The sequence below is a fragment of the Rhopalosiphum maidis genome, chromosome 1, assembly GCF_003676215.2.
Source record: "Rhopalosiphum maidis isolate BTI-1 chromosome 1, ASM367621v3, whole genome shotgun sequence".
Classification (NCBI taxonomy): Eukaryota; Metazoa; Arthropoda; class Insecta; order Hemiptera; family Aphididae; genus Rhopalosiphum; species Rhopalosiphum maidis.
The window spans coordinates 22,572,835-22,592,311 of NC_040877.1; the positions used below are offsets into that span (position 1 = coordinate 22,572,835).

The window sequence follows — 19,477 nt, forward strand, 5'->3', positions numbered from 1 at the left end:
AATGCCATGATAATGTTATAGTATAATGGCGCGCTTTAACTTAAGCCAGTTAGAACGTTTCGAAGTTTCGCAGTTTCGCATTGTTGCATGCTTAGACTTTTAGAGTATATTATAATTTATAATTATATACACGACACGTTTAGCGTCCCGAGGTCGCATTATCAGAAAAAAATAATTAAAAACGACTTTGGCTACACTGCCGTAGCTAAGTCGATAGTCACGACCGGTCACACTGAAATTTAGATGTGACAACCAATCACGGGCAAAAACCGTTTCACAGCAACACGGCCGCGGCGTACGCGCAATTGTGAAAAGCGTTTTTAGCGGCTTTACGCTGATCGTGTCATGTGCTCATTTAATACGATTTATAGCCATCTATACCGTTTTATTGTCTCGTCCTTTGTTTATGAAACGTAACATTTGAAATAACGTTCAGTGACAGTCAACGTAGTAGTCCACAAATATTATCAGTGATTTATTTCGTATTTAGTCCTGACCTTTTTCCCTAGCTGTATTATCTACATTGTTGCTGTAGTCCGTTTTCGTTTTTATATTTGTTAACTGTGTTGGAGGTGGTCCGAAGAGAAAAATGATAGGCGTTGGGAACGCCGTGTTGTACCGGTCGAAAAAAGACATCGATCGCCATGTGCAGGAACAGTTCGATAAACTCAACAATGAACATGAGGTTTGTAGTTGGTTGGGTGTTTACTTGAACTTTGTAAAGCTGTGCGGGTCGAATCGCTTTATTCACTGGACCAGGCAATAGTTGACAGTGATTTGCGGTTTTTGACTTTGTTCATTATTCTATTTTTTGTTTCACCCACCTATAATTTTTGTTCAAATTCAAATGATGATGTCAAACGGTTTCATAAAACGAATCAACGGGTTATAACTTATATCAATAATGAGTTGATGATATTTTTAATCTTTTATTATATTATTATGATTATTTAAAGAATTTCATTTTATCTCTTATCTGTGATTGTGTGATTTATTCATTTATATATAAATCCATATATTTCTCTGTATAATTGCTTAATTATTATGGTTGAAAATTACCTGCATTCCAACCATTTTAATCAATCTTGACTTAATATATTGTAAATTAACCATAATATGCAACAAAAATTTTCCAACCTAAGGGTTAGTTTAATCACTTATTATTTCATTTAAATAAAGCCTATACTTAAACATACCAAATTCACTTTATAATTTAAGGAAATATTTAAACTATAAGTCCATTGGTATGAAAAACATGTTTGTATTATTTAATTGATTCATACTTAAATATAATTTTTCAATTAGCAAATTTACAAAGTAAATTTTTAAGGTCAATAGTTTCAATTAATTGCATATGTCTTTTATTTAATTTCTATGATTATTTTTCAGTTTTTATTAAATGTGAATAATAAATTAATTATAACTAGTTAAGTATACAGTTCTTTAATTTTGATTTTAATTAATTTTTTATTTTTAACACTTGCAACTTGTTCATTATTTGGGAATTTTATTTTCGTTATGTCAATATTTTACTATTGAGATCATTTATTTTTTCATTTAATAATTGAGTATTCCAGATTGGCTGGAGTATAGTTTATCTATAAATAATTTATTAATTAAAAAATAAATACCTATTAAGGTTTTTTTAATTAATTTTTTAAATTTCAGAAAAATCTCAAAGGATTAGCTATTGCTCGTATGTATTACAAAGTATCTGAATTTGAGTTAGCCAAGCAATATGTTATTACTTTTTTGAGTGTGAATGAGAATTCACCAGAAGGACGTCGTTTACTTGGTCATTGTTATGACAAACTTGGTAATAAAGAAAAAGCAGTTATAGAATATCAAAAATCTTTAGCTTCAACCCCTAACCAACCAGAACTACTATTATTATGTTAGTAAAATATTAAAATATACATTTTATTTAAACATATAAATATTTACTAAACGAATACATTTTTTTAGGTTGTGAGCTTATGATTGATCCTTCTGTTAAGTTAAATGAAGTTCAAGCTGAAAAAATATGTAAGCAAACAGAAAATTTATATCCTTATCATCCTACTGTTTATAAACTTAAGGAACGATTATTGACATCAAATGGAAATTGTGATCCTTCTAAAGTGGAAAATTTGCTTAATGGTAAGAATATATGAATATTATTTAATTTAATAATTCTAACTGTATATTTTTCAGCTGAAATATCTGTTAGGCCTGACGACATAAATCTTAGAATTAAACAGTTGAAATTATTTGAAAGTTCCGGACGTTTGTCTGAAGCATTTTCATATGCAATTAACATAGAAAAAACTTGCAAGTTTCAAAAAGATAATATTGAATGGTATGAGACTGTTTCTCAGATATGTGAAGTATGTATTTTTATTTTATACAATATAAATATTAATATAGGTATTCAAAATACGTGTTTAAAATTTTATTAATAGGCACATGGTACTTCAAATACAGTAAATTGGGAATTCTATTCACGGGTATTGCCTTTATATGAACATACTGCTTCTTTATTTGTTAGTGAATCAAAAACAAGCAAACAAAAAACTGTATCGGAATGCTATAAAGTTCTTTTTAGGTATACATATATTTATATAGTTATTATTTATTTTAAAATTATATAAATACATTTTTATTCTAGACTTGACCAAGCTCTATATAAAGCTATACAATTATCATCTCCACAGACAGAGTTTTACCGAAGTCTCATACAACATATATCTAATCAGTTTTATTTTCATTTAGCTAGTGTAATTATGAAATTCACCAAAAAAGTAATATAATTTAACCATTAATATTCAACTATTTGTGTACTTAAATTATGTCATTATTTATAATTTTGTCTATTCAGGAAAATTCAACATCTTGGTACAAAAGTAACCAATTGGCTGCACCATTATTTTTAATGTCCTTAGCTCCTCCAATTGACAAACAAGCATTTGAAAGTATAACAAATAAAGAATTTAGTATGGAACAAAAATCAAATGTAGCGTTATGGGAATTAGAAGGTACTAGAAGGATAATAGAGAGTGGCTTTGTATTACGCGCTATGATGGCAAAAGAAGACGAACATTTTATTGATAATGTTAAGTTATTATGTGTCAATGATTGGAAAACAACAAACTATAAGGTATATTTTTTATTTAATTTCTACAAGGTGCATCACAGTTTGTAATTAAGTTATTTTTGTTAAATTTATGTCTTTAGTATTTATTGTATACATGTATATTTTATTTCTATTTATCAATTATCTAAACAACTTTTGTCTAATTTTTAATTTTTGGCCAATATCAATTGACCAATTTTTTTTAAGTTTAAAAACTGGTTTGTTTTTCAAAAAGTTTTCACTACTGTCAAAAATTTATCTTTTGTATATTGTTATATTTTATTTAAACATGCAATTGTTCTAACTTTTTCAAAACAGATAAAGATATCTATACTCTAATCGTAATCTACTAAAGTCATTAATATCAGTACATTTTAAACTCAACTATAAATAACAATCAATTTTAATTTATTTTATCAACTGTTAAAAATTAACAGCCAGTTATTCTAGTAGTAAAACTAAATCATAGTATTAATTTGAAAAAAAGTTATTAGGTAAATTAAGTATTGTGAAATTATTAATTATTAGTTAAACAAACATAAAAAAATTTAAAAATGAATAACAATTTTTTGATTTTGTATGGTATTTCGTGTTGCAATGTCCCTTCATATTTGCATTTACATTTACTTTTATTTACATTTTTTTAAAGACTTTGACCATTGTAGTAGAGAAGTTGTACATTAATATTTCATGATGACATTTTTTTTTGTTTTGAATAATATTCTTATATTATTCATTAGGCACAGGTAGTGTTTTCATAGGTATTGTTCAAAATGGTATACTTACCATTCATAATAACCATATTTTAGACTGTTCAATACCTCACATTTTTTCTTTCATTAAGGGGCCGCTACACCAGCATTTGTTTTCTTTGCCTATCTCTCACATAATATAGGAACAAGGATACTTCGTATTTCCACGATTACGACTCACTGAATCAATTAGGGCAAAAGCACCTATAATTTATTTTATATAGAAGATTATTCCTTGTGCATTGATTTTATAGATATTTAATATTTACAATTTTGAATAAATGATTAATGGTTAAAAATAATCAAATTTATTTTAAATTAAAATATACTTATATTTATAAAATATATAATAGGTGCTTTTGCCCTAAACTGAACTAGAGATTCATAATCGTAGAAATAGGAGTATATTTATTCCTATATTATGTGGGAGATAGACAAACAAATGCTGGTGTAGCGGCCCTTTTAAAAAAAAAAATTTGGAATTTAAAACTGTATACATTTGTCTGACAGTTAATAATTATTAGTTTAACATTTATAATTATTGAACAAATTGTCATAAAAATAATTTAATAAGTATCAGATCTTTTAGTTTTACTATTCACCAAGAATAATGTACCTATTTAAAAATAATTCAATATATAATATAATAATATAGATAATACCTAGATTGGAATAAATTTACATCCTAGTATTTACATATATTCAAAAATCAATTTTATTGTTTATGATTTTTATTAAATATGATTAACTGGTTTATTGCTCTAAGCAATAATGTAACTAACTTAATGTGTGGGGTATTGAACAATTTGATTTTAGGAAAACTAGATTTTTTTTTTGAAATGTGTATTTATGACAACCACTAATTTCCATTACTGGGGTTATGTGTATATTATTTAATTTTTATATTCTACCCGTTACATATATATTATATATTATATAATATCTTATTTTATTTTACAAATTGTTTTCTATTATAGAAAATATTTAATGATCCAGAATATGCTAAAGGAATACCAACATCACTATTTATTCATTATTCTCCAGAAAAATTAGTCTATAATATTCCAGAATTAATACAATATGCTGTTCCTAAACATAGTAAGCACATACTTAACATTGCCAATAAATAATTGAAATTAAATTACTTATATTTTTTATTTTAAGTGTTGTCATTTGAGATGAGTCGTCCAGGTTCATTACATCATTTAGTTTGGTATGGAATTCAACTATTAGAAAGTGAAAATAAAGGATGTGGAATAAGGTTAACTAAGAACACAGTGTTTCCAGTTGGGTTCGGATGTAAAAGTTTTAACGAATTGCCTTTGGCTACTAATTCATTTGCATCTGCCAATATTGAGTCGATTTGCCAATTAGATATGAATACATTTTTATATGCTACAGGTATTTATTATTTAATTTATGTTGCGATAAGTGCCCTAAATCATCTAATAAAATAGATTCTCTAATTTGAATTTAAACTTTTTTTATAATAAATAAATACTTTTATTTGGTTCTTTATTATTTAATATCAAATACGTTTTGTATGTCTAATAATTAGATCTCAATAGCCTATTTACAATTCTACGTAAAATTGAAAATAAAAATAGTCTAGAAACTTAAGCATAGTGGCATTAACTCAAATGTTGTATTAGGACTTTATTCATGCCGTACAAAACATAAATATACAATTATTAAGTATTATAATAAAACTTTGTCAAGCTTATTGTTTTAGATTCTGAGTAGAGTGATTTCTAACTATGTGCTTTTTAGTCATCTTTTGAGAAAGTATATATGATTTGATTTTCAAATTCAGAGTGTTTTCTATCAACAAATTGATTTAATAAGTGCATCGAGACGTCAAAAGTTTTAAAAAAATTGTATTTCAGAAAAAAAAAACATTCAATTTTACACAAATCCAATTTATAAAATATGTTTTAGTTAAAAATAAATTTTTTATACCTAAGATTTGAACATTTTATACAAAAAATATTAAATATTTAATCTGTATACATTTTGCAACCATTATATTTAACAAAAAAATTTTATCCTAAAGCCAAATTAATTTTGATGACATATTCACTAGTAAATTAATTATTTCTTCACAAAAAATATGTTATATTTCAAAAAAAAAAAATTAATTGTAGTACACACTTAAAATTTTCATTAAAATTTTATACTATCATTTTTATTATGTGATTATTTGTTCAAATTTTTTATTAATTATGAGATAGGTGTGACAAATTATCATTTTTTTTTTAGTATTTTTTTTACAAATGCTAATAAACAATTATTTGATCGATTTAAATTTTTGAACAATAAATATAAGATCTCATATATTATAGAGTTTAGAAATTGAATACAAGATTATTTGCGTGCAGTTCATACTGAAACCATATAATCTAAATACATAGGTATTTATAAACAATTATTTTTTATAGACATTTTAAGTTCATTTTTGGATAAAATAAATTATTTAAACCAGAAATAACAATGTTAATTTTATTGTTATAATTTAATTACATTTGTAAAAATTTAGAACTATAGGTTTATTAAATTATTATACATATTACTATATACAATGACATTTTTGATTTATTTAAGGATATTATTTATCTATACCTATTAATATATTTTTCCTTTTTTATTGTATTTACAGTAAGATTTTATTATATTTGAAATTATATAAGTTGATATAATATGATTTAAATATATATTATTATAATATTAAATATTAATAATATAAATACATTATTTTAAAAAAAATGTATGTCAACCTACTACCGTAGTTCTAAAGTAAAATAAATGACTATTAGCTATAAAAAATAAAAACATGAAATAACCTTGGTGATATAGGTTAACAAACAGTTTCTGCTCAGAATTGTTTTTTCAAATATAATGTGTCATTGAATTTAAATTGAATGTGCTCACAACAGTGACCCACTGTGGAAAAAAAAAATCACTGACTGGGTTATAAAATCCCTAGACTTACAATTGAATATCATATACGTTTTAATAAAATATAACTATGTCACAATACATATTCTAAAAATTAAAATTCATCTTACATAAATATTTGAATGATCGAAATGTCAAATTATCTAAATAATAATAATAATGAATTAAATAATTATAGTAGTTGATAAATGTATTTGTACTAGACTTTGATATTACTCATAATCACATGACAATTATTGAATAAATATTTATTAAACGCTAATGACAACATTTTAATTAATAAAATAAAACATAATATTTATAAACATTTTACATTATACATCAATTTGAAGTTTATATATTTTATATAATATCGTTAAAATATTAGGAAACTTAATATTTGTTTTATATTAGGTTTTTTTTCCGATTACCACTTAATGTGCAATAGAGTAGCCTACTTGTTAACTTTTTTTGTTTGTTGAATTTCAAGTAGTTTCTTATTTTTTCTTCAGCTTCTACAATATAGAGAATATATAGTGGATAACAAAAATAGTAGTTAATTTATTAAGTAAGTTACTAATCATTTTTTCTATATTAATTTTTTGTTTTAGTTTTAAGTGTTGCTTCATTCTTGGATAACCAATCACAAAGAACTGATCCTAAAGCACCACAGACATTCCCATCTAATATAACTGATCAGTTAACAACATCAGAACAAGAGAATTGGTAAAATAGATTCCATTACTCTTTTCCTTAATGAGCTATTGATATTTAACAAGAATTTAAAAAGAATATACATATTTTATAATTTTTAGGTGGAAATCAATGTACAAAATTTATTCTAAAAATGTTGATGTTAAGCATGTTTCACAATTAAGAAAAGCTGCTATCCAAGGGTTAGAGTCTATTAGATTAATAGGAAATCATGGAATGGATGTACAGTTAATGGTGTATTTGGCGAAGAACTTTGCTAGCCAGGTATTAAATTTTATAATTATTAAACAATTAAATTCATCATCAAGTTAATGTTTTTCATTAATTTTTCCAAATTAATCAATGTGAATACATTAAAAACAAGTTTTAAATACGCTTACAGTTCCAAAACAACTCAATTTTAAATGTTTTTATATAAGTTATTGTTTTATGATCATTGATCAATGATAACTAATATCTTGGTTAAATATTTAGCCATTATTTTAGTGCTTGCAAATTAATATAACGCTTAAATTTGGTTTTTGTAGGCTAACAAAATAGTTGATAACTTCCTTTTAAAAGAGGGACTGGAAAAAAGAGCTGTTCTCTTTTGGAGAATGGCAATACAGCTACTTGAACGTATTACTGAACGTGGAATTGAACACAAGTCAAAAAATACATTATTTGAATTCTACAGGTAGCATGTTATTTATTTATTTTTTGATTCATGATTAATATGATTTATAATTTATTGATATTTAGAAAAAAATTGACTCAAGGAGAAGTGTCTGAATTATTGGAGGAAGGTAAATTTTTTTTAGCTTGCCAGTTAATGAATAATGAACAAAATGAAGAAGCCATAGAAGCATTTAAAAACATTAATTCACCATATGCATCATTTTATCAAGCAATGGTTAGTATAAGTTAATATCTACTAATAATGTGAATACTGGTTTTCAAATAAAAAAATTAAATTGATTTTCTGAACTAAATATACAATTTAAATACTTAAATATCAAAAAATCTTGCCTCAATTTTTTACGTTGAAAATTTTAAGTTTTATTTTAGTGAAATGTGAATTAATAGAAAAATTTAAAAATAAAATAATATTTGTGATTTTTTTGATAAAAGTGATCTCAACAAACTTATTGTATGTATTATGTATTGAAAAATAAATTCCTTAGAAGTTACAAGTAAAGGCTGACAAACTTTTGTCTGCGATTAGAATTTTTTTTGTATGCAATGATTTATGATTGAAGTTAAATTAAATACATATATTACAGTTATTTGCTCAATGACCTTCTGTAATCAAAACCTACTATACATCTACAACTAGTCTTTTTTCCTTTTAAATATTCTATTTTATTAAAATTTGAACTTTAAATACTAATAAAAAGATATTTACCACAAAGTTTCCTAATTTTATCAATTATTAAATTAAATATTGTGCGAGACCATGTATTTAGTTTTTAATTTTTTATACCTAAATAAATTGTATGTTATTCATGAGGTACCAATTGTTTTTACTTTTTATTTATTAAGCTTATTTAGTATTTGGATTGAATACTTCTTTATTCTTTGGTAATAATATATTACAGATTTATAAGAAAATGATAAAACCAACTGCTATTGATACTTCTACGGATAATACATTAACAGAGGCAAATGATACATTGGTTGCAAAAGTCAAAGAATTGCTAAATATTACAAAAAATCGTTTAAAGAAAAAACCTCAACATCCCTTGCACTCACAGTTAAAAGAAGAGTTATTAGATTTAAAAGTAGACTTTGATATGAATGGGACTCTCAATAGTCGTAAGTATTAATTTATAATAATTTATTACATTTTAAAAACATGAAAGTGCATATGTCTAAAAATATTTTAGGATAAAATAATCTTATTTATCATTAACCCAATTAAAAAATATGTATGTACAAGGCCAAATCTGGAATTAATTTCAGGAGGGTTTTTAAGCTAAAAAATTGTTTTTTAATTTTATTATAATATTGTATAGGTTATTTTACTACCACATAATATAACACAAATAAAATTTTGGGAGGGGAGGTTTGCCACCAAAATACGGTCGTATGTATGTATATATTGTATATACTGTATATACTGTATTTTATATTAATTTTCATTAATGTATGTTACTTTATGAAATATATATTGGTTTGGTTTCATTAAAAACATATTTATGAAGAATATTCTATTTTTTAATATGTTTGGTTAATAAACATTTTAAATTAGTGTAGCTTACTTTTGAAACAATCCAAATATTAAACATAGCCAATAATTAAAGAATTTACTTTCAAACTTTCTAAGTGAATAATAAGCTTATATTTTGTACTTTTAAATTTCAAATTTAGTAGCAATACTATAATACAGAAAATAAGTAAGCATATGTATTTTTGTTTATTGCATTATTTATTAGCTATCTAATAAATTTTAATTATTTATATATGTATAATAATAATTAAATATTTATTCTTTCTATCTGAAATATTTTTATGGATCTGTACTAACTGAACATTTAGCCTGTCTTTAATTCTCATTTGTATTATTTTTAAAGAATCAAATTTAAACTTGTCTGAAGAGGATTATAGTGATACTGTTAATATATCAAGGAGACATTTGTATAATAAATTTGGAGATAGGTCATTTCTCAATGTAACCAGTACTCCTGTTAAATCACCAATTACTCCAGTAAGTATAGATACTACAGTAAAATCCCATTACAAGGAGCTCCAGGGGACTAATTTTTTTCTTCGTTTTAATGGAAATTTTGTTGTAACAAATAAGCTCCTCTTTATAAGCTCTGCTTTTTGGCAAAGGACTTCTGACATTCGTTATAATGGTATTTTTTGTTGTATCGGTATTCTTTGTAACGGGAATTTACTGTATTATATATTATATCAAAGTAAATTAAATACAATCGGTGGTGTATTTAGAATTTCTTTAAGGTAGGAAATATGACAAAACTGTTGATGCCATAAGTCCTAGTATTTTATTACTAGTGATAAATTAAAAAACAACTTTAACTATATACATATAAACTAAAGTGGGTTAAGTAGAATATATCTTCCCAATCCCTCTGTAAATACACCATTGAGTACAATGATAATTAAGGTATCCGGTGAATTAGTCATGAACATTAGATCAGCAGTAAATTGGTTGCCAGGATAATCGATTGTTTAAGAAACCTTTTGTTTTTTTATTGCCCTAAATGTATTTCTAAGTTTTATGTTTATCATTTTAGAATATTAAAATGTTTAGTGGTCAAATAAAAATTTAAAATTAAATCAAATAAAAATTACATTTGTTAATTGTTGATAATTACACATAAAATATGATAATAATGACAGTATATTAAATTTAAAATGTATAATTTGAATTTAAAGTTGAAGTTGACAATTATGGGCTATTTTTTCTAAAAAGCTTATCGGAGTTATTGCTACAACCCTAGTAAAATTATTTCATTTTTATATCATATAATGGTATATAATATTATTATATCTGTTAACCATATTGTAAATTGGATTAACTGTTTGTTATTAAAAAATAAATTAATAAGAGTATTTTAATATTCATAAATAATTATATTTAACTTGAAACTGTATATTAATTTTGTGATTAGTATATAATTTTTATTATTAGTATAATAAATAACAAAATATTTGTTCGACAATCAATTATCCTGGCAATTAATTGCCTGTGACCAATTCACCGCAATCCGACAATTAAATACATTAATTTAATCTTTTAATTTCACATTGTAGATCCGAAAAACAGTAGACGAAGAAATCGATGTTAAATTATTAAGTGAATTAAAAGTTGCTGTACAATCACAGAATGTTCAATGCCAAACTTTAGGATTGCAGTATTATAATATGATAGAAACATTAAGATCAATGTCTGAAAAAGTTGATAAATTATTTGATCATTTTAACAATACAAAAGACTCAATATTTGATAAAATAAATGAGTTGTCTCATCATATTACCACAAATAATTCTATAACTACTATTACTAATGATAGACCTGCAACAGATAGTAAATTAATTGAACGTATTGATAGACTTGAAGGAGTTTTGATAGAAAAACTTAATGCAATGAATGAAATAAAAACCAGACAGGATGATTTGTATGCTGTATATGCAGAAAATGAAGAGGAATTTGATAAAATTAATTATGATCAATCATCATGTATCCAAAATGCATTTGATGATCAAACTCAATTGGCTACAATAAGTTTTCCAACAACTCAATTACCATTTTCATCTACCTTACCATTTCAGCAGTTTGGTTTATTTAATCCAACTAGTCAATCAAATCAATTTCCATCGTATTCAATGGCGCCTAACCCAAATGTTAATATAACATCGTCTGATACTTTACCAACTGGACCTCCAGTGTCCCAGCCTCCTCTTAGTGTAATTATACCAACACACCACATTCTTGGTGGTAGTTTAGTTACATCTGAAGCTCCGTCCTATCCTTTTAAATTCAATAGTCCACAGGTAAATAGTCAATCTCATTCAGTCATATCTCACGGGATACCTAATATTCAATCAATATCGTCTGTTACTGTACCAAGTTCTGATAAATTTTCATTTCAATCTCCCTTATCAACATTTAAAGAAAGTTATGAAACATCATTAAATAAGTCTAAAAACTCGGCAACTGATGATAGTTATACTGAAGAACACGATCCTATACCCGAATTTCAACCAATCATACCATTGCCTGATAAAATTGAGGAAGTTACTGGTGAAGAAAATGATACAATATTATTTGAAAAACGTGCTAAGTTGTATAAGTATATTGAAAAGGAATGGAAAGAAAAAGGTATTGGAATATTGAAAATATTGAGAAATAATGATACAAACAAAGTTAGATTAGTAATGAGACGAGAACAAGTACATAAGGTTTGTGCTAATCATTTCTTATATGACAATATGGAGTTAAAATCTAAAAGTGATAAAGCAGTTGTTTGGTCAGCTAATGATTTCTCTGATGCTGTTAAAGTACAAGTTGAAAATTTATGTGCAAGATTCAAAACAGTAGAAGACTGTAAAGAGTTTATAAGAGTCTTTAATGAAAACAAACAACCCTGTTCTCAAAATACTTCATTAGTGGATTCCAATGTTAAAGATGATTATAATGAATCTGTGTTAGAAGTAAGTAAAGATTCAAATTTAACATTATCTTTGGAAAATGAAAAATCACTTAAACATGAATTAGGTGGTTTCACATTTAGTTCCCCACCCATTATTAATGAAATTGCTACACCAAAAGAACAAAATAAAACACCAGAAAAACCAAAAGGATTATTCTCTAATTTAAGTTTTTCAACACCTACTGGGGAAACAGCTACACCAAGTTTTAAATCACTATTACAACCTTTAAACTCTGAAACTAAAACAGATACAAATGATAAACAATCTTTCTCATTTAATACATCAAAATCTGGAGTATTTTCTACAGAGACAACTCCTAAATCTACAGAAAAATCACTATTTTCATTAAATAATACTGAAGAAAAGTCTGCTATGTTTACTCCTAAACTAGATTTTACATCTGGGACATCTGCAACATCATACTTTAGTACACTAGCAAAAAATTCTCCAAATTTTGGTTTCTCTAACTCTCCTGATTTTAAAGGTTTCCCAGGTGCTGGTAGCACTATTTTTAGTGTTAAAACAAATCCGTCCCCACATGCTATTATTAAATCAGAAGATGCCAATAATGATTCTTCAAGTCAACCAAATGAAGAATCTGAAGATTTTGTCCCAACTGCTGAATTTTCTCCAGTTATACCTTTGCCTGATAAGGTAGATGTAGTTACTGGTGAGGAAGGACTTAAAATTATATTTGATGATCGAGCAAAACTTCTTAGGTATGATTCAAATACTAAAGAATGGAAAGAGAAGGGAATTGGTCAAATGAAAATTTTACACAACCCTAAAGATGATTATTATCAGTTGTTAATGAGAAGAGAAATAATATTAAAAGTTTGCTGTAATCAAAGATTGACTGCTGATTTAGAATTGAAACCTGTGGCTTCATCTGAAAAAGCTATGTCATGGATTGGCCAAGACTTTTCGGAAGGAGAATGTAAAAAAGAATTGTTTGCTATTAGATTTAAAACTGTTGAGCAGCTCCATGCATTTAAAGATAAATTTAATGAAGTTAAGAACAAACTACAAGAATTGAATGAAGTTTCTAGCAGTGTAGAAGCTAAAGCAGTTGAAACACAATCTGATAATAAACCAGATGTCAGTAAACCATTACCCAATTTAAGTGATCTAGCTCAATTTAAACCCAAACCTGGCTCCTGGACTTGTGATGCATGTTATTTGTCAAATAATGCAAATACTGTAAAATGTGTTGCATGCAATACTATAAAGCCGGGAGCAGTCGTTGACGATGATACTACTAAAAGCCAATCATCTGGTTTTACATTTGGAAAAACATCGTTTTCATCCTCATTAAAATTTGGAGATGCTTTGAGTAATTCTCAGCCAGGTATTCCATTTGTTATGCCAACATTTGGTTCATCATCAGCAGTATCTTTTAGTTCATTGAGCACAAGTGATCACACAAATACATTTGGTGCTCCAATTAAAACTGCCGTCCACCAAAAACCTTTAACATGGCGAGAAGAAAGTGCTGGACTAGAAAAATATGATTCTGATAAGAGTGCTGATGAAAGTATTGAAGGAACTGATGAAACTGACAACGAGGAGATTGATGGATATGATAGACAAAAATCTACATTGGAAAATGGAAAAACACAATTCACCTCAAATGGTAAGTTAATAAAAAAAAAACAATCAAATCTTACAAAATTAAAATGGTTGGTTAATAGAAAAAAACTGTTAGAACCATTTAGTGGTGGTTTAAATTGGGCATGATTATTGTTCTGATCAATGTAACAGACAAGGAGATGGCTTAGTTGGTGGTTGAATAATGTGGGAGATTCAAATGAAATGTGTCTTAGTGGTAATTGCAAAATATAAATGTTGTCAGTAAGTTTGAATTGGTAAATGCTTGTTCTATTTACTTGCAAAGGTTACATAAAAGAGTCATTAGTGATGAAGATGGTGACTTGGTTGATGGTTCAGATATGTTATGAGAAAAGAGATTCAGATGTATGAGAGTCTTAAGAAAATTAATGTAAAAAGAATGAGGGATATGATGACTAATGAGCAGTTATTTTGATATTAGATTGAATAATGAGATAAAAATAGTTGGTTGCGAGTGTAAGAGAGGTTGAAAATCAAGTTCTTCTAGATCAAAGATGGTTGACATTAAATAATTGTAGAGTATAAGTATAAGACAAAAAAAAAATTATTAATAAAGCTTTGTTTAATTTGTTACAGTTAAAATTGAAAAACCTTCATTTTCTATTGATAAATCTTCAGCTTTAAAGTTATCTGACAATCAAGGTATATACTATATTTTATAATAATGCTAATACTTAATATTACTAATTTTAGCATTGAACTTTATTTAATTATACTTTAGTTACTTTGATACTTTTTCTGTACGTGTATTTTATTTAAAATAATGGTATAATATTTTAAACGATATATTAATTTGATAATCCTTATTAGAAGACTAAGATAAATTATTTATTTATTAAATTATATTAATTCTGGATTAGAAACTGGTATAGAGGAATTATTTTATTTACTTGTATAACATTTTATATAATTATTTTTGGAAATTCTTAAAAACTGCTGTGACTGAAAATTAAATATAATCATTGCCGGTTATATTATTTATTGACCAGTGGTTTAGGTTTTTAAAATCATATGATTGCTCTAGAAAGTATTTATAAAATGATAAATGAAGGCTGACAGCCTTACCTTATAAAACAGAGGTGGCTAACATTATTACATTTGCGAGTAATGTGGATAAATATAACTATGCTAAGAGTCAAAATGTTTATAGATACATTTTATATAATTTAATACATTTTTATAAATATATACCATACAAATTAAATTTTATAATAATAAGTAAATTCTAATTTTATAAACAAGATGCAAACTGTATCTGACTGAGATAGCCACAAGTTTTTCACCCCTGTTATTTAACCATTCTATTTTAAACTCTAATAATTACTTCTTCAATTATTATTTTTATTTATATATTATTAGGGCTTTTACAAATTATTATCTGTTCAATATTTACTATTTTTATTATTTATATATTACTTTTAATAATTATAAACGCTGTTTTGAACCAATACAGTTTAAATGTTATAAATCTAATAATTAAATAATTATAATAAGGTATTTAATTTTTATTTTATAGAGTCTGTTAAATTTGTTGGTGTTAAATCACTTAAAGATGTGGTATCTCATACTGATCAGGAACTTGCTGAAGAATTGAAACTTCCATTGTCGTTCTTCCTTTATAAGTCAAAAGATAAATGTAAAGGATGTGTAGGCTGTGAAGAAGATTCTGAAACTGTAAGTTTAAATATAATATTAAATTTTCCAATGATTATATATTTTATTAATTTATTTTAGAAGGAACAAGTAGATGATACAATTATTTCTTCAAAGACTGATAACGAAAAGGTAATTTTATTTTATCTGTTTGACTGTATATATATATTTAATTTTTCCACATTTTTATATATCAATAAAATATATATTTTATTTTACTAAGAAAAATATTGGTAATGGTCGAGTAATTAACTTTCAAAATAATTTTTGGCTTAGAACTTGATTGTTAGTTTTATAATGTGTCAAATATTTAAAACGTTATTTTTAAAATCAACATTAGGTATACAAACATTAAGAATTCAACTTAAAATTTTATTCTATACAATTTTAGTAGTTTTCAAAAATATTCTACTCTGAAAACGGTTACTTTCTTGGAGTAAGAGTTATAGTAAGAGTAGCATTCTTCCTTCTATTTTAAATCTAGCAAGAGAGAATGCTATAAAATAAAATAAAAATATTATTATTTCCATGTTTTTTAAGAGTTTTCAATATTTTGAGTATGGCCTTTAGTTTCTGAATCAAAAAAATATTTACTATTAGTATTATAGTTGACAATTTTGTGAATGTATTCATGTCAATTATTTAGTTAGTCTTGAATATGTGTTTTATTATTGTTCCAAATTGGATTTATTTCATTTTTAATTATTAATGGATTGTTTTGGTCTGTTTTTCGATAATAAAAACATTATCAATTTTATAAAAGTAACAATGTTATTAGAATTACACAATAATATGTCTAGTTTATATTTAATAATACAACTTGTATGTTGTGTATTGTATTATTACAAAATAAATATCATAGTATTGTATTGTTTATATATATTATACATTGTTATTTACTTTAGGAAATTGAAAGAGTGAAGGAACAAGATACAGTATCAGTTGGTATTTCGGAATTAAATATTACCCCAGTCACATCAACAAATAACATAACACAATCTTTTCCAACTACATCATTTCTTTTTGGGGATAAATCTACAACCAACATTTTTGATAAGAATACACCAAATGCTCCTATTTTTGGATCCAAACCAATTTTTGGAAGTTTCTCTTCAGATTCTACTAAAACAGATGATACTAAATCAACAAACTTATTTGGTCTTCCCTCTACCATGAACACTTCATCGATATTTGGATCATTTTCTGCTTCTGGATCAGCAGAGTCATCAAATACTACTCAAAGTTCATTGTTTTCTAAGACTGATGATATTAAATCCAAAAAAGAAGGTTTATTCAACTTTAGCCCTAAAACTGATAGTCCCTTTAAATTTGGAACAATTCCTAAGGATCCGAAATCAGTTTTTGGACAGAGTCTTTTTGGTGTTAAAGATAAAGCTGCTGTTGATGAAAATGCTCCTAAAGGTATAAATAAATACAATTTTATAATTTGTTTTATATATAATAATTATTATTATTTTGTTCTATTATAGTTAATCCTTGGGCAGGTAACTTTAATCTTAACAAATCCACGGATGAGGAAAAAAATTGTGAAAAATCTGAAGAAAATGGGGAGGAAGAAGTTGATAATAGCCATGATCCTCATTTTGAACCCATTATACCACTTCCTGATGCTATTGAAGTATCAACGGGAGAAGAGAACGAGAAAATATGTAAGTATTGAGTAAAAAAAAAAAAAAATATTCACTGCTAACCTAAAATGGTTTGTGTTATATAGTATTTTGTGAACGTTCCAAATTATTCCGCAAAGATGGAAGTGAATATAAAGAAAGAGGTATTGGTGAGATGAAAGTATTGTTTCATCCTGAAAGGAATACATACCGTTTCTTATTTAGAAGAGAAAAGGTAAAACTTGTTTGAAAAAATATAGTTATAAACATTTTATTTTTAAAGATTCAAGCACATATACATATTTAACATTATTATACGGTTTTAATTGTTTTTGTAGGTGTTTAAAGTTGTATGCAACCATTTGATATCATCAGATATAAAACTTATGCCCATGACATCTTCAAACAAGGCATTTTGTTGGCCATGTATGAACACAACTGAAGATAATCCTGAGCCACAAAAAGAGTTGCTTGCTGTACGTTTCAAGAATGAAGAAATAGCTAATAAATTTAAACAAGTTTTTGATGATTGTGTATCAAAGTTAAGTGCATAATATACACTATTTTATGCTAATTATTTATTAGACTACCAAGGTTATAATTTGTTATAGTTTACATTATCAATACTTTATATTATATGAAAGACAGTTTTTTTTTATCAAGTAAATTATTTGTATTTTCTTCCGTCGATACATTTATTACAGTCCAAAAGTATAAATCTATTTGTAATCTGTTAATAATGATTCAAATTAACCATATTTTTTTTAAAACTATTACTCTGATTTTTTTAATTTTAAAGTATACAAATTATGAATTATGTGTTATGTAACTGTTTATTTATTTATTGTTCATAGAAAAAGATAAATAAATAACAACTGTTGGTTCCTTTGAATAATTTGTATTGTTTAAACAGTTATCTATGTACATTGTACTCCCTTTACATTATTTTATTATTTTTTTGTTCTTTTAATAATTAATTTATATAATATTATTATAGTATGTAATCATTATTTTGAAATTACCATTTCATCTAGATTGAATATACTTTTAAGAGAAACAATTTTGAAATAAAACACTTGTACAAAAAACTTTTAAAACATAATTAGAAAAAAAATGATTCTCTTTCTCTAATGGATATTATATTCATGATGTTCATTACTTTCTATCAAACATTTTTGGAATTCCATACACAAATTAAAAATAAGTTGAACAATGGTATAACTATTATATGTTTAGAAACATACTTCACATTTTGATACATTTAAATTATGTAATGATGTGGTGGAAATACATACCTTTTATACCACTTCCAAGTTAAATACCATGAGAAAAATATATTCTTTACATATTTTTTTTAATAAATTAATTTTTACTTATGATATAAAGATGGATATATAAAACGAATAACAGATACTTGGTTTAATATTATAGGTATTTGACTCAAAAATGAATTGATCCAAGTCTTTGTTATCTTTAATTGATTCAACTTTATATTATAAAAATCACTTTAAAACTTAATTATATCTGAATTGAATGTATACATAACATGTCAACTAGGTCAGATTTCTCAAATCTGTAAACTAAATTTCCTATTATTTTTAAAGGATTATAATTGAATAAAAATTAATTTTTAATACATAATTTATGATGTTAGGTTAGTTATCCATTTCATTTATTTTATGAACATTTTAGTCAAAATTGGAATATCTATCTATTGACTATTCTAAGTAAATCAAAATTATCAAAATATTTTTCAATTGCGTTTTATAAGTAAAAATAAATCTTGACCTATGTATATTAAAATGGGTCATTGAAGTCAACTTAAAATGTTAGTTTTGTTCCATTATACTAACAAGTAGCAGTAAAATAAATTATTAATAGCAATATAAATATTA

The 19,477-nt window shown here is 25.3% G+C and overlaps 1 protein-coding gene across 1 annotated transcript; it reads left to right on the top strand.

The window, feature by feature from the left end:
- The first annotated feature begins 306 nt into the window (after positions 1-306).
- On the top strand, positions 307-18,367 carry LOC113552039 (E3 SUMO-protein ligase RanBP2-like). The gene is made up of 23 exons (XM_026954704.1): positions 307-685; positions 1,669-1,894; positions 1,966-2,139; positions 2,194-2,366; positions 2,442-2,584; positions 2,648-2,780; positions 2,858-3,136; positions 4,842-4,962; positions 5,029-5,265; positions 7,410-7,524; positions 7,614-7,776; positions 8,040-8,188; positions 8,254-8,404; positions 9,090-9,306; positions 10,065-10,198; positions 11,272-14,305; positions 14,878-14,943; positions 15,818-15,975; positions 16,036-16,086; positions 16,860-17,376; positions 17,445-17,624; positions 17,690-17,817; positions 17,921-18,367. The coding sequence occupies exons 1-23, from the start codon at positions 590-592 to the stop codon at positions 18,134-18,136; spliced, it is 6,861 nt and encodes a 2,286-aa protein (XP_026810505.1). The 5' UTR covers positions 307-589; the 3' UTR covers positions 18,137-18,367.
- Positions 18,368-19,477: the final 1,110 nt, after the last annotated feature.

Coding starts and splice junctions, on each gene's coding strand:
- LOC113552039 (XM_026954704.1), top strand. CDS start 590: ATGATAGGCGTTGGGAACGCCGTGTTGTACCGGTCGAAAAAAGACATC. Junction 7,777..8,039: donor CGAAGAACTTTGCTAGCCAG/GTATTAAATTTT, acceptor TGGTTTTTGTAG/GCTAACAAAATAGTTGATAA. Junction 14,306..14,877: donor AACACAATTCACCTCAAATG/GTAAGTTAATAA, acceptor AATTTGTTACAG/TTAAAATTGAAAAACCTTCA.